This window comes from Sapajus apella, unplaced genomic scaffold, assembly GCF_009761245.1.
Source record: "Sapajus apella isolate SASKATOON/1434 unplaced genomic scaffold, GSC_monkey_1.0 scaffold97, whole genome shotgun sequence".
In the NCBI taxonomy this organism is placed as follows: domain Eukaryota; kingdom Metazoa; phylum Chordata; class Mammalia; order Primates; family Cebidae; genus Sapajus; species Sapajus apella.
In genome coordinates, this window is record NW_022437037.1 from 7,690,885 (window position 1) to 7,705,597 (window position 14,713).

At 52.2% G+C, this 14,713-nt stretch overlaps 1 protein-coding gene across 2 annotated transcripts in view; it reads left to right on the forward strand.

Annotated features, from left to right (window-relative positions):
- Window positions 1–313: 313 nt before the first annotated feature.
- The window catches only part of GTF3C5 (general transcription factor IIIC subunit 5), a 20,784-nt gene continuing 6,384 nt past the window's right edge, over window positions 314–14,713 (forward strand). Inside the window, exons 1-5 of one of the 2 annotated variants that reach the window (XM_032257718.1) lie at window positions 314–1,145; window positions 4,028–4,247; window positions 5,685–5,883; window positions 12,795–12,990; window positions 14,090–14,194. In XM_032257718.1, coding sequence (XP_032113609.1) covers window positions 993–1,145; window positions 4,028–4,247; window positions 5,685–5,883; window positions 12,795–12,990; window positions 14,090–14,194 — 873 coding nt within the window. In that variant the 5' untranslated portion in view covers window positions 314–992. The remainder of the gene's footprint in view (window positions 1,146–4,027; window positions 4,248–5,684; window positions 5,884–12,794; window positions 12,991–14,089; window positions 14,195–14,713) is intronic. The other variant, XM_032257719.1, reaches the window with a different exon arrangement.

Below are 14,713 nucleotides of genomic sequence, written 5' to 3' on the forward strand. Positions count from 1 at the left end.
TTTCCACGTCCAGCTCCCTGCGGCCCCCCACAGCTGCGGTTAGACACCTCGTCCGGAGCGGGATGCAGACGCTTCAGAGAAGAAGCGCCAAGGCCGACAGAAACCCAGGCGGACCCCTACCCGGAAATCAACTCTCGGCTGGGACGTTTTCCCACCCGAGCAGGTAGGCCGGAAGTCTGCCTCTTACCCGCCCCCGAGCTGTCATTGGGTGGAATACCCGGAAAAGGGCAGGGACGTAGTCAAATTCTGGCTCTTTATTGGCTAAAAAGAACGAAATTGGCCCCCCCCCCCCCCCCCCCCACACACAGAATGTGAGTCGACACTTCAGGAACATACCTGTGAATGAAAAAGAGACTTGCCTACTTCATCTACATGGTGAAGGGTAAAAAGAGTAGACTGGACCAGAAATCGGAGGGTGGCAAGCAGCTTGAGTGAGGATGAAGCACATCTTAAAGGAATGAAGTGTAATGCTTGATGCACAGGTGATAATCTGCTACATTTAAGCCCATAAAGACTGTTAAATATTATTGTAAATAAAAAAGTTTTAATGATGAAAACAAATTAAAAAAAAAAAAAAAGAATGAAATTGGAGAACGTGGGACCTCACTTCCTCCGGACTTCTCATTGGCTAAAACAAAAAACTCGCCCGGCCTTCGGATTCACATTGGCTGAAGTCGAGGGAAGGTGGTGTCTTATTATCCTCCGGGTCCCTCGATGGCTAGTGGGAGAGACTGGTACGTGCCCCGCTCCGGGGACTAAGCCACTTATTTTTAAATAAAAAGTCAAGGACTTGGCGATCGTTTCCCCAGAAGCCATGGGGCCTGCCGTCGGCCATTTGCTCCCCGGAGGCCCTCGAGTCTTGCTGAGCCCGGGAGTTAGGAGACGCGAACGGTGAGGGAGCCCGGAACGATTTCTTCGCGGAACCATTGAGCCGACGCCACTAGGAGCACTTTGTGGGACGAACGGTGGCGGGCCAGGCCAGAGGCGCAGGGATGGCGGCGGAGGCGGCCGATCCGGGGCTGGGGCCCGCCGTTCCCGTGGAGCTGCGGCGGGAGCGACGCATGGTGTGCGTGGAGTATCCGGGCGTGGTGCGTGACGTGGCTAAGATGCTGCCGACTCTGGGCGGTGAGGAAGGCGTCTCCCGGGTAAGAGGCTGGGCAGCTCCGGGACACCGGGAGAGAGACGGAGTCGCCTGACTGCGGCGGAAGGGGCGGATGGACCTGGGATGTGTGGTTTCCTTGGCAACGGAGCGTGTGGCAGACTCTGGGCGGCCAGTGGGCAGGGCTTTGCTATCTGTGATTGGGAACGGGTCGTTTTTTACCCGGGGAACAGAGGGGAAGGGACTGTGAGGGAGACGCCAGGGGCTTTTTTTTTTTTTTTTTTGTGATGGAGTCTGACTCTGTCGCCCAGACTGGCGTGCAGTGGCGCGATCTCGGCTCACTGCAATCTCCGCCTCCCGGGTTCAAGCTTTTCTCCTCCCTCAGCCTCCCGAGTAGCTGGGATTACAGGCACCCGCCACCACGCCCGTCTATTTTTTGTCATTTTTTAGTAGAATCGGGGTTTCGCCATGTTGGCCAGGCTGGTTTCAATCTCCTGACCTCAGGTGATCCGCCCGCCGAGGCCTCCCAAATTGCTGGGATTACAGGCTTGAGCCACTGCACCCAGCCCCTAGGGGCTTTTTTTCATTCCATCCCCAAAAGCGAGCCACAGTCTTGGCACTGGTGCCAGGAACGCAACTCTGCAGCCTCACAGGGTGTGTTGCGCTGCCTCATCCTCATTACACGAAGTGGAAAACGGAGGCATGAGAAGATGAAGCTCTCTTGACTTACCTGAGAGGGAGAGACTGTTAAGTTATTAGGATTAGAGGTAGTGAGAGTTGTCATCTTATTCTGTGCCGCGTACGGCTCTAGGTGCCTTACTTGCAGTCCATCCTCCTTAGAACCCTACCAGGTAGGACCTGTCAATGTCTGTATTTTACAAGGGAAGGAATGTCGCTTGTTCAGGGTCACACAGCAAGTGGAGCAGCTGGAGGATGCTCTGTGTCAGTTCTTTACATGTACCAGAGCTGGAAACGTCTCTTCTTTACAGAAGTTTTCCCTCATCACCCTAACTAAAGTGGCCGCTGCCAATTATCTACCTCCTCATCCTGTTAATTCCAATGTGAAAATGTTTTAAAATAGTTAATGTCTTTTGACACAGGCTTATAAATAATAAAAAATTTAAGAAAAAAAGGAAAAAAAAAATTATTGTCGCTCTTGGCCCCTTGGCCCTATCAACTCCATGAGAGTAGGGACTTCTCTTGTTCACTTCTGTATTTCTTTATTTTTATTTATTTATTTTGATTCAGGGTCTCATTCCGTCACCAAGGCTGGGGTACAGTGGAGCTAATCATGGCTCACTGCAGCCTCAACCTCCTGGGCTCACGTGATCTTCTCACCTCACCCTCCCAGGTAGCTGGGACTATAGGCATGCACCACCACGCCCAGCTAGTTTTTTGTATTATTTGTGGAGAGGAGGTCTCCCTTTGTTGCCCAGGCTGGTCTTGAACTCCTGGGCTTAATCCACCCACCTTGGCCTCTCAAAGTGCTGGAATACAGGTGTGAGCCACGATGCTGGGCCCAGTTCTCTGTTCCTAACATCCATAACAGTGCCAGTTTCTGTAATTACTTGCCAAATGCATGACTGAGTCTTTACAGCAATCTAGTGAGTTAGATGCCATTTTTATTCACATTTTACAGATGAGGACACAAGGAAATTCAGGTCAGACATCTCCTACACGGTATAAGGGGATTAGAACTCATGCCTTACTCTAGAGTCTGAGCCTTTACCTGCTGCTTTCTCATCCTTTATGAATATGGAAAAGCCCTAAATTCATTAAGCATGGGCCACCAGTACAGCCCCAGTTAATCATGTTTTCTTCTTTTATATTATTCACTTGACTTTTGGCTTTGACAGAATCCTTACTCTCGCTAACCCCAGGGATTATCTGTACCCAACTACAGTGTGAGCGCTTTGGGAAGGGACCTTCATCACCCATTCACTCTTCTCATGTTTCTTGAGCCCTCCCCTGTGCCACGCGCACCTTTGGGTTCATTCCCACCCTATCAGGACTCAGAGGCGTGTGCTTCATGAGGAGGAGATTCCTGAGCACAAAGCCTTCTTCATTCCCTCCCTAGATAGTTCCTGACCACTTCCTAAGGGCCAGACCCTGTTCTGGGTGTTGAGAGCCAGCTCACCAGTATGTAGGTGATCTTGACCCATTTAATGTTGTTGGTGCTTTCAGATGCACACATCCGATGCTCGCTGTGACCCAGCATGCAGCAAGCGTTCATTCACATGTAGGTGGCACATATTGAATGTCTACCACGAGACAAGTCAGGCACCAAGCTCTGTGCTTGATACATATTTAATCATCATAACAATCATATGACATAGATACTATTCTTGGGGCTTTTAAGAAGAGGGACCCAAAAGGGTGTTGGTATTCAGTGTCTTGTGCTTGGAAGGGTATAGGTGACAGCAAGTCAGAGCCCAAATGGGTATTACTGATTGATTTAATCTCATTTGGACCTCAGATCATCTCCATATGGGACTGAGTACCGAGACCTTTTATGGTGGATGGTAGTTAGAGTAGGTAGCCCTAGACAAGCCACTCCACCCCACACCAAGCTGAGTGACCTCCAAGACAAGGGTGATAGTACCACCCTCGAATATTACCAGAAGAATCACCTAATGCCCCACACTGAACAGGGACTTGATGGATGATGGCATTTACTTAATGGGCAGTTGTCATCTCCAACTTTACAACCTCTTAGAAGGAAGGAGATGATTCTCATTTTCTCCACTGGGTACAAACTAAGCTACTTGGGCTTAAAAAATGAGCCTTTTGGGAATTAAGAGCCCAGAATGAAATGTGAGCCTCTTCGCCCTTCCTGGGTCACCATCGGGTTTTGTGGAGAGAGGAGCAGCTCCTCCCCGGCTGCTTGCTCGTCATTGCTTCACTCTGTCTCCTTCGGCCTTGCCACAGATCTATGCGGACCCCACCAAGAGGCTGGAGCTGTACTTCCGGCCCAAGGACCCATACTGCCACCCAGTGTGCGCCAACCGCTTCAGTACCAGCAGCCTGCTGCTCCGCATCAGGAAGAGAACAAGGCGGCAGAAAGGGGTGCTGAGCACTGAGGTCCACCCCGAGGTCACATTTGACATGGAGATCCTTGGCATCATCTCCACCATTTACAAATTTCAGGGTAACTGAAATCTACTCTTGCAGCATCTGGTTATTTCAGGGTTGGCTATCCCAGCTGCCTGCAGGAGCTGTGTGGGTCATCTGTACCAGTGAGGGGGGCCAGGGTATGCCCAGGCATGAGGGCAGGGGCTGCCGGGACACAGCAGAGCACAGGCCCCATCCAGGAGGCAGCCTTTCTTCCCTCCAGCCAGTAGTTCCCCAGAGACTCTGGGTTCATTGCTGCCCAATCTTCAGCATTCTTAAACTGGAAATCTCCTAATTTTTAATAAAACCATTGTATGGGACCAAATCTGGCCAGCAGACTTTCAGTCTTTACCCCTCCACAGTGTTTTGAATCTTCTCTTGGTCTGGGCTGCTGTTGGTCTTGCCTTCCTAGCTCCCGAAGCCCCTTGGGGCCTCCTGCCCCTTTGAACTCTCAGCAGGTTGAAGGTCCCTCGTGGAGCCCTCAGTCAGGTTTGCCACCTACCAGGAACCGCAGTGAGGAGGCAGTAAGGCAAGGGAGGGAGACAGGCGTGAGAAAGACACAGACTTTGGCATCGTGCCTGCCTGAGTCCTGCCAGTTTCTTTGGAAGGTGGCTTGTATTCCCTCAGCCTCAGTTTCCTTGTCTGTGCAGTGTGTCCTGCATTCCTTAGGCCCTTGTGAAGATTCCGGGAGGCAGTGTCTGTGAATGGACCAGGCTCTAGCCCAGGGGAGGTGCCTGGCCTATTACTAACAAGCCTTAGATATAGCTGAATTGCAGCTACAGTTTTAGGCAGAATCTGAAGAGTGTAAAGATTGAGAAGGGAAAGGAGGACTAGAAGGAGAAAAGAGGGGAAGAAGAAAGCGAAACGAAGGAGAAGCAGGTCCTGGTTCCAATGGGTCGACCATTTTGAATTGCAGTCATTCTGCTGGGTCATGGCATTCACCAAAGAGGGCTGTTCTTTCTGGGACAAGGTTTCCAAAGTGATTGATAAAACTTGACATGTCGTGTTTTTATCGAATTAAACCAGCACCTTGCTGCCCAGTGTGTGTCTCCAGACTGGCAGCATCAAGCTCACCTGGGAGCTTGGTAGAAATGCACCATCTCAGAACCTACATTTAGCAAGATCCCGGGTGATTCATATCATATTAGGTTGGTGCAAACATAATTGCAGTTATTACAGTTAAAAGTAACATACATTTAAGAAGCACTGACCTGAACTCCATCTTCACCTATTATGTAGCTCCCCACCTCCCCAAAATAATTTGTATGTAAGTGACTTAAGACTGCATTGAGCCAACTTTGCAGAAGCATTTGGGAACGGTGTGTTTCCCTGCCACCCTCGCCCTGCAGCCTCCACCGCATGGCCCACTCAGCACCTCCCTAAGCAGATGTGGGTGTCAGTGTGTGGCAGCCACCCATTCCTGAATGAGTATCCCTGGACTCATTATCCGCCATCTGGTCACCTCTCTTTCTAGGGATGTCTGACTTCCAATACTTGGCCGTGCATACGGAAGCAGGCGGCAAGCATACGTCAATGTATGACAAGGTACTGATGCTCCGGCCGGAGAAAGAGGCCTTCTTCCACCAGGAGCTGCCACTGTACATCCCCCCACCCATCTTCTCCCGGCTGGACGCCCCAGTGGACTACTTCTACCGACCAGAGACCCAGCACCGGTAAGTCCCCCTCCAGGCGGCCTCAGTTCTCCATCCTGAAAATGGGATGGGCCGGGCGCGGTAGCTCATGCTCGTGGTGCACGCCTGTAATTCTAGCTACTCAGGAGACTGAGGCAGGAGAATCGCTTAAACCTGAGAGACAGAGGTTGCAGTGAGCTGAGACCGCACCACTGCACTCACTCCAGCCTGGGTGACAGAGCGAGACTGTCTCTAAAAAAAAAAAGAAAGAAAATGGGATGACAGTAGTACCTACCCACCGAGGTATTGGGATTGAATGTAAACAGCACGTGCAGTTCTCAGCACAGGGCCGAGCACAGAACAGGGCCTTAGTAAGCAGTGGCCAATGGATTGCCAGGTCGGCCTCACTCCTAAGGATGAGTTCCTGCTGAGAAATGTCCTTTGGTTTAACCCCCTGGTCATTGCTGACCGGCCACTCTCTGGACCTTGCTGTCACCAGTAATGACACTACCTAAGCAAGCCACCTGTGAACGTCCCAGTTTGACCCCAGCTCTTTCCTACCTCCTTTTTTTTTTTTTAAATTGAGATGGAGTCTCTCACTGGAGTACGGTGGCACGATCTTGGCTCACTGCAACCTTCACTTCCTGGGTTCTGGTTCAAGCAATTCTCCTACCTCAGCCTGGCAAGTAGCTGGGATTACAGGCATGAGCCACCACGCCCAGCTAATTTTTGTATTTTTTAGACGAGATGGAGTTTTACCATGTTGGCCAGTCTCGTCTTGAACTCCTGACCGCGTGATCTGCCTACCTCAGCCTCCCAAAGTGCTGGGATTACAGACGTGAGCCAGCGTGCCTGGCCTCTTTCCTACCTCCTTTGCTCTTCATGGCCTCACCGTCCCTGTCCCTGGCAGAGATTTCACAGCCTCTTTATCATCTGTCCTTCCCCTGCCCTGCTCTCTTTGCCACACTCACCTGCCAAGCCTTTGCTCCACTTCATCCCAGCTGTTTGCCTTTTCCTGGTCTGCCCTGTGCAGCTGGAGGTCGCTTCAGAGAACCCCTGATCCTGCCCATCGCCCAGTGCCATCCTTCTCAAGGCATCTGTGACTGTACACAGCTCTTGCCTGCTCTGTTCTTGGTAATGGTCTGTGTCCCCTCTGGAGCACAGTGCCTCTCCTGAGGTCAGGCACGCACTCACTCTCATCAGTAGTGGGTTTCTCCTTCACTGAGAGCTATGAAAGGCCACATGGACGTGACTCACAGTGCACCCACTGCCACCACCCGCCACCCACCACCACACTGCGCGTGTGCACAGTCCTCCCAAGCCCATATGCGATTCAGATGACATGAATTCTTTAACTTAGACCTTCTTGACATAATTAGAGACCCCAGGGGCTATTGGAAAGGTAGGCCTGGGCCTTGTCAAATGTTGTCAAATGCTACCCACTGACATGAAAGAATAGGATTTCATTTATGTAAAATCCAAGATTTAATACTATGAAAACAAGTTGAAAATACCCAACTGGGGATGAATAGTATTAACCAGTTTCACCGCCAGCTATTTCACGTCCCTGTGCAGCAGTGCAGTGAGTGTGTCTCACCCCAGCCTGGGAGCAATTCCCCAGGGTTCCTGACACCCCATCGTACACACAAGGAAGCCGAGATGTGGGGTCAGCACCAGGTCCCGTGGGCAGCACTGCCCCGGTCTCTCCCGCTCTGCAGGCTTTGCTCATGGCCCAGTGCCACGCTGTCCTGATTTTTGTGTGCTCTACTTTCTAAAATTACACACAAAAGGACATTAAAAAAAAAGCTTGCCATTTTAGTAAAATATGCTTCCCAGAAGTAGTGCCTTGGCCTGCTTTGGCCTCTGTCATAGCCCCGGTGCCCAGAACAGAGCCTGGCTGGTGAGAGGCACTCAGCAAGTATCCGTGGGCCCAGATTTAGGGGAGCAGGATTACTACAAACAGATGAGCAAAGCAGAAAGGAATTCCTTTTTTTTTTTTTTGCGAGATAGAGTCTCGCTCTCACCCAGGCTGGAGTGCATTGGCGTGATCTCGGCCCACTGCAACCCCTGCCTCCTGGGTTCGAGCAATTCTCCTGCCTCAGCCTCCTGAGCAGCTGGGACTACAGGTGCCTGCCACTATACCCAGCTAACTTTTGTATTTTTGATAGAGATGAGGCTTACCATGTTGGCCAGGCTGGTATCGAACTCCTGGCCTCCAATGATCCACACGCCTCGGTCTCCCAAAGTGCTGGGATTACAGGCGTTACCCACAGCCCCCGGCCTGAAAAGGGCTTTCAGAACTGGCCCAGGTGATGATGTTTGTTGAAGAATTGTTCCAAAGCATGTTTTAAGCTTCCAAAAATGCAGCCCTCAAGAGAATGGGCTTGGGCCTAGTGTAGTGGCTCACACCTGTAATTCCAGTCATTTGAGAGGCCAAGGTGGGAGGATCACTTGAGGCCAAAACTTTGAGACCAGCCTGGGTAACACAGCAAGACTCCGTCTCTACAAGAAACTGAAAACGTTAGCTGGGCATGGTGACATGCACCTATAACCCTAGCTACTGGGGACGCTGAGGTGGAAAGATTGGCTGAGCCCAGGATTTTGAGGCTGCAGTGAGTATGATCACACCACTGCACTCCAGCCCAGGTGACACAGCAAAACCCTGCCTCAGAAAACAAAACACGAAACAGAAAGAAGAGAGTGGACTCTGTGGACTGATGGGACCCATACCCAGGTGGCTCCTTTGCTGTATGACAAAGGCAGGTGTAAGACCAGATTCTGTGGAATGAAAGTAAATGGTAGGGTGGTAACAGAAGCCTAGAAAAGTCTGGAAGACTTTGGGCTCAGAGCGGTTTTCTCTGAAGGGGTGGGAGGACCTTCTCATTCCTCATTGCCTATTTCCTTTAACACATCCTGACCTAGCACCTGTGGTGGCCCAGGGCACTCCCTGAAGCCTGGTGTCCATGGCGGACGCGGACAGCACAGCAGCTGGGGCGCAGCGCAGGCAGTGGGAGCTAGATGGAGCGTGAGTACATAGCTGGGTGCCTTAAGGAGACCACGGGGAGTGGGCCGTAGTGGAAGACAGTGGGCCGGGGCAACAGGTGGCAGTGAGGGCCCTCAGAGGAGCTGACATCTGGAACTGAGACAGAGCCAGCCAGGTGAAGATCCGGGGACCCAACCAGAGGATTGGCGCATGCAGAGGAAGGCTAGGGAGGCTGCTATACACCAGAGCAGTTGAGCCAGGGAATGGGGGCGGGGAGTGAAGACCAGGGCTTAGGCTTCATCCTCAGGAGAGGCTGTGTTCTTCTCTACCTTCAGAGAAGCATTGTGGAAAGGTTCAGACACACCTGAGTGGAGAGAATCGAATTGTTTAGTAGCCCCCGCGTACCCATCATGAGTGTCCAGTGGGCAACATTCTGCCCTCTCCACCCCCAGTGGCACAGTGCTGCCTTCAGAAACAAGCAGCACAGATCTCCCACTGGGAAGACTCATGTTTCAGACAGACCCGCAATACCTGTAATACCAGCCTCCTACCCAGCAGAGTTAGCAGTGCTCCCCACGCCACCCACACCCAGTCCTTGTTCAGGTTTTCCCGATTCTCTCAAAAGCCACTCAGGAGCCAGACAAGGGCCACACACGTTGCTTTGGTTGCTGTCCCCTAGTCTGTTTAATCTGTAACGCCCCAACCACCACCACCCACTACTTTTTTGTGATTGTTAGAGTAAATTGTACCTATTAGAAAAATAAAACAAATTGTGGAAACGTGTAACTAAAAAGAATCAAGTCACTTTGCCTCCCTGCAGAAAACTCTTGCATATAGAATGATACAATTTTCTGTAAGTCTGTTGTACTCACTGTAGAGTTTGAAGCGGGGGATGACATCATCCCTTTTTCTCTTTTTTTTCCTAAGACAGAATTTCCCTCTTGTCCCCCAGGCTGGAGTGCAGTGGCGCGATCTCAGCTCACTACAACCTCTGCCTCCTGGATTCAAGCGATTCTCCTGCCTCAGCCTCCCAAGTAGCTGCAATTACAGGTGTGCGCAACCACACCCAGCTAATTTTTGTTTTTTTGGTAGAGACGGGGTTTCACCATGTTGGCCAGGCTGCTTTCAAACTCCTGACCTCAGGTGATCTGCCCGCCTTGGCCTCCCAAAGAGCTGAGATTACAGATGTGAGCCATCGCACCCAGCCTATTTTTTAAAGTTACTTATTGGCTCATGCCTTTGAGAAGTCAGGGTGGGAGGATTGCTTGAGGCCAGAAGTTTGAGAACAGACTGGGCAACATAGTGAGACCTGTGTCTATAAAAAAATGTTTAACAATTACTTGAGCATGGTGGCATGTGTGTCTGTGGGCCCAGCTACCTGAGAGGCTGAGATGGAGGATGGCCTGAGCCTGGGAGGTCAGTGCTGCAGTGAGCTATGGTTGCACCACTTCACTGCAACCTGGGTGACAGAGTGGGACCCTGTTTCAAAAAACAAAACCTTTTTTTCCCCACCACAAGCAGCATACTCTTGTCAGAAACAAAAATATAAAAAAGAAAACAGCGCTGTCTGCACTGCCGCCCCAGCACTAGATGACAGCATCTAAGTCCTTGCTCTGCCCTGTGTGCCAGTGGGCAGCTGTTCTCAAGCTGCTGGGGTAAAATGAGGGAGGTGGGCCAGCTGCTCCAGCCCCGAGGCCCCCTTCCTCCCCATGTGGCTTATCGGTTTCCAGCACACGGAATGAACCTGTCTTTTCTCCCAGGGATGCTATCGATTCTCCTGCCCTGCTGACCTTGCTGGGTGTGTGAGGACTGGTAGGCAGGAGACCTCACCACCACCTCCTCGGCCCCTTCCTGGGGTGGTTGAGCGTCCCACAAACCAGGTGGGGAAGCAGAAGCTGCTGGGCTGGGCTGACGGGGTCCTCCTAACTGGAGGATGGTGGGTCCCTGCTGCTCCTCAGGGACTCTCCGAGGTGTTCCTGTTGACTTAGCCATCAGCACCCTTGGACCCCTGCCAGCAGTTCCGCACCTACTTAGAATCATGTTGACACAGACCACAGCCTGAGGCTGTCATGGGGAGTGGGCTGGGGGTACAGCCGAGGCCCCTCCCGACAGGGTCAGGCACAGGTGGGCTGCTCTGAAGGTGCCCGACCGGCTTTCCTTGGGGCATCTTTGAAAACGGGACAGTGCTCACCTGTCCCGTGTGGTTTTTAGTGCAGGCACTTTAAAAAGAAGGCCCAGACTTGATCCCATCTTTCTAGTTTTGTTTCATAAGGTGAAATTGCTGTTACTCTTTATAAGTATGCCGATGGTATGTACTCATGTAGAAAACTAAGATAAAATGGAAACACATTTAAAAGGTGATAATTACCCGAATGAATTCTATGATGTCCAGGACATACTTTAAAATAATGGGTTATACTTCAGAATAGTGGGTTGTGTGGAGGTTCAGAGGAAAGGAAATTAACCCCGTGGTGATCGTTGTTGACACTGATAGCGGGCTCACAGGGTTCATTACACTGGTTTCCCTGCTTTCATGTAAGTTTGATGTCCAACCTTAAAGAGGTGACCACTACAAATATTTTGAGGAAAACCTGCCTAAGGATGTTCTGTACCAACACACGGAGACAATTTTAGAATCTGCTTTGTGTGTGTATGTGTGTTTTAAGACTTTATTTATCTTTGAGATGGAGTTTTGTTCTTGTTGTCCAGGCTGGAGTGCAATGGAGCGATCTTGGCTCACTGCAACCTCCGCCTCCTGGGCTCAGGCGATTCTCCTGCCTCAGCCTCCCGAGTAGCTGGGATTACAGGCATGCGCCACCACACCCAGCTAATTTTTGTATTTTTAGCGAGATGGGGTTTCTCCATGTTGGTCAGGCTGGTCTTGAACTCCTGACCTCAGGTGATACGCCCGCCTCAGCCTCCCAAAATGCTGGGATTACAGGTGTGAGCCACTGTGCCTGGCCTTAAGATTGTTTTTTTAGAGCAATTTTAAATACACAGCAAAATAAGAAGGCACAGCCATTTCTCATATGTCCCCTAGCCCCCCTCTCCCCCCACAGCCTCCCCCATTATCAACATCTCCGAAGAGTGGGGCACTTGTCACAGTGGATGAGCCTACACTGACACATTGTCACCCAGTGTCCATAGTTGACACTGGGGTTCCCTCTCGGTGTTGGACATTCTGTGTTTGGACAAATGGAATCCTTGGCTTTCAGCCCTCTGTTTTATGGCGACGCCATTTGGTGAGATCCTTTGTTCCTTCACCTACATGTGGTGGAGATGCTTCTGAGCCAGAGGCCTGCTGTGTTGGGTGGCAGGACAGTTGTGTGATGGGATGTTCCCAGCCAGGCTCCTGGATGGGGGTCCCAGCTCCTTCCTGGGAGCTCCATCTCTGGGCAAGTTTCCCAGTCCCTGTGGCTTCAGCTGCTTTATTAGAAAATGGTCCCTTCTCTGTAGGATTAGTATGAGGGTTAAATAAGTGCATTGCATATAAGCAAATGTCAGTGAGTGCAGCTCTTGTCCGTTTTCACAGCGGGCCGTGTTCCCTCATGCAGCTGTGCCTTGAGTGATTTCACCATTGCCAGGTGCTGGACATTAGACTCTGTCCAGTTTTTCACTGGCTGGACAGTGCTGCGCCTGACTCTGCACTTGTGAGACCACCAGCCCTGTGGCAGGTGCCCTTTTCTGCACTCCAGCCTCTAGGACCTTTTGCTCTTCCCCAGCTTGAGAGCCTCAGGCCCTGGGCTTCTCTGAGTTGTCACAGGCAGTTGTGGCCGCGTCTCTTCCTCTGTGAATACAGGTTCCCTAAGCAGCTGGCTCTGGGGTCCCTTCCCAGCACAGATGTCCAGGGAGAGGCACACATGGTGGCCGTGGACCTTGCCGGGCTCCTGGGCTCCCTTCCTGGTCCAGCCTGCCGGGTACCTGGGATGGTCTTGGTGCTCCTGTTCTCACCTGTGCTCTCTGCCCCCAGGGAAGGCTACAACAACCCCCCCATCTCGGGTGAGAACCTGATTGGCCTGAGCAGGGCCCGGCGCCCCCACAATGCCATCTTTGTCAACTTTGAGGATGAGGAGGTGCCCAAGCAGCCACTGGAGGCTGCAGCCCAGACGTGGAGGAGAGTCTGCACCAACCCCGTGGACCGGAAGGTTGAGGAGGAGCTGAGGAAGGCGAGTCCCACGCTGCGCCCAGCCTGGTGGCCCCAGCCTCTGTGTGGGCCGCTTGTGTTTATCCAGCTGCTCCTTGTCCCTGGCTGTGGGTTAGCTGCATTGACCTTTTCAAAACCCATTCCTTAGTGTATGGGAAATTTCCACCTTCAGATGTCATGTCTAAAGGCCGTGGCGATATAAGTTCCACATTCCCAAGGTTGAACACGTTTCTTAGAGCTCTTAAGGAAAATACGTGTGCACTGTTCCAGTGTGACCTAAACGTGGAGCTCTGGGATCCACCGAACTCATTCATCCAGTCACTCACTGCAGCAGACCCAGTGGGGCGCCTGGTGTGCCGGACCCAGCACTTTTTTACCATTAGAGCTGGAACCACGCTGCCAGGCAGCCCGCCTTCCCTAGGCTTGTAGGTGCTTTGGAGGCCTGCATCCCCATAGGCATGAACATCAGGTTCACAGTGAGGCCATACCACTGCCATCCAATCCTGGCTCTTCCCTTACACAGCGCGCCTGTGGGAGGTCTTTCTGAAAGAGACCGTGTGGATATCCGTTGATTTCTTATTGATTTAACTGGGGCACTGTCAGTGGCTCCTCTTTGTCCTCTGGCCACAGCCCACATTCCTAAACTGGCTTGTGAGGCCCACTGCCCTGGCTCTCCAGCCCTCCACACTGTGGCCACACTGACCTTTGCAGTCCTCCCCAGGCTAGGCTGTCCCCTTCAACCCTGACAATGTCCCACCTCAGACACCTGTTCTCTATATTGGGGCAGCATGGGGACCCTGGGACTCTAGCATGTCTCCCCTGAGCCTGCTCCGTGATGCACTGTGGGCTGTATGAGGACAGCGACCATGTCCCTTGTGGTCATTTCAGGGCCCCAGCCCCACAGCTGCACTTGGCACGGGCTGGGCATGCAGCCCAGGCTTCCGAGGGAACAGATGTGTGAGTGCAGTGGGACCTAGGGCCACGCCCTATGTGTCCAGCCCCTGCCCTCCACCAGCTCCTCTCTGGAGGGGCCACTGGGGTCCAGACCATGCTGGGGAGTCCAGGGCAGAAGGGTGGAAGTTACTGGTGCTCATCTCAGCCTCTGCCCTTGGCCTCCCTAGCTGTTTGACATCCGTCCCATCTGGTCCCGGAACGCTGTCAAGGCCAACATTAGTGTCCACCCAGACAAGCTCAAGGTCTTGCTTCCCTTCATAGCCTATTACATGGTAAGTGTCAAGCCCACCCACCTGCCTTGGTTCCCACCTGGGTGCTCCCTGATCCCTGATGTGATGTCTTAGAGCCATAGTAAGAGCAGCCAGCCCCTATCCTGTCCCCTATCCTGTCCCCCATCTTGGCCCATCCTTCCTACCCACCCCTGGCCTGGACCCCATCCTTCCTGCCCCACCCCCAACCTAGTACCTCCCCTGTCCTGGCACCCCATCCTTCTTCCCCCCGATCCTACCATCCCTAAGACAGCTTATTAAAGCCAACTAGGAAAGTTTTAGGTCCCTGAGTCCAGGCTGCTCCCCGTAGCCTGTTGGGCTACAGAGCCCAGCCCCTGACCACAGCAGCCCTGAGTCAAGTCCTCCCACCTGTGGGACATTAGGGGAGGCCATGTAAGCATGACCGCGAGGGTCTGCAACAGGCAGTAGGGCACAAGAAAGACTTCCCCGCCGTGTGGGACTCCTGGCCCGAGAGCACCTGTGCTGCTTGGCATTGGCCTTTTAATTTTTTTTTTTTTTTTT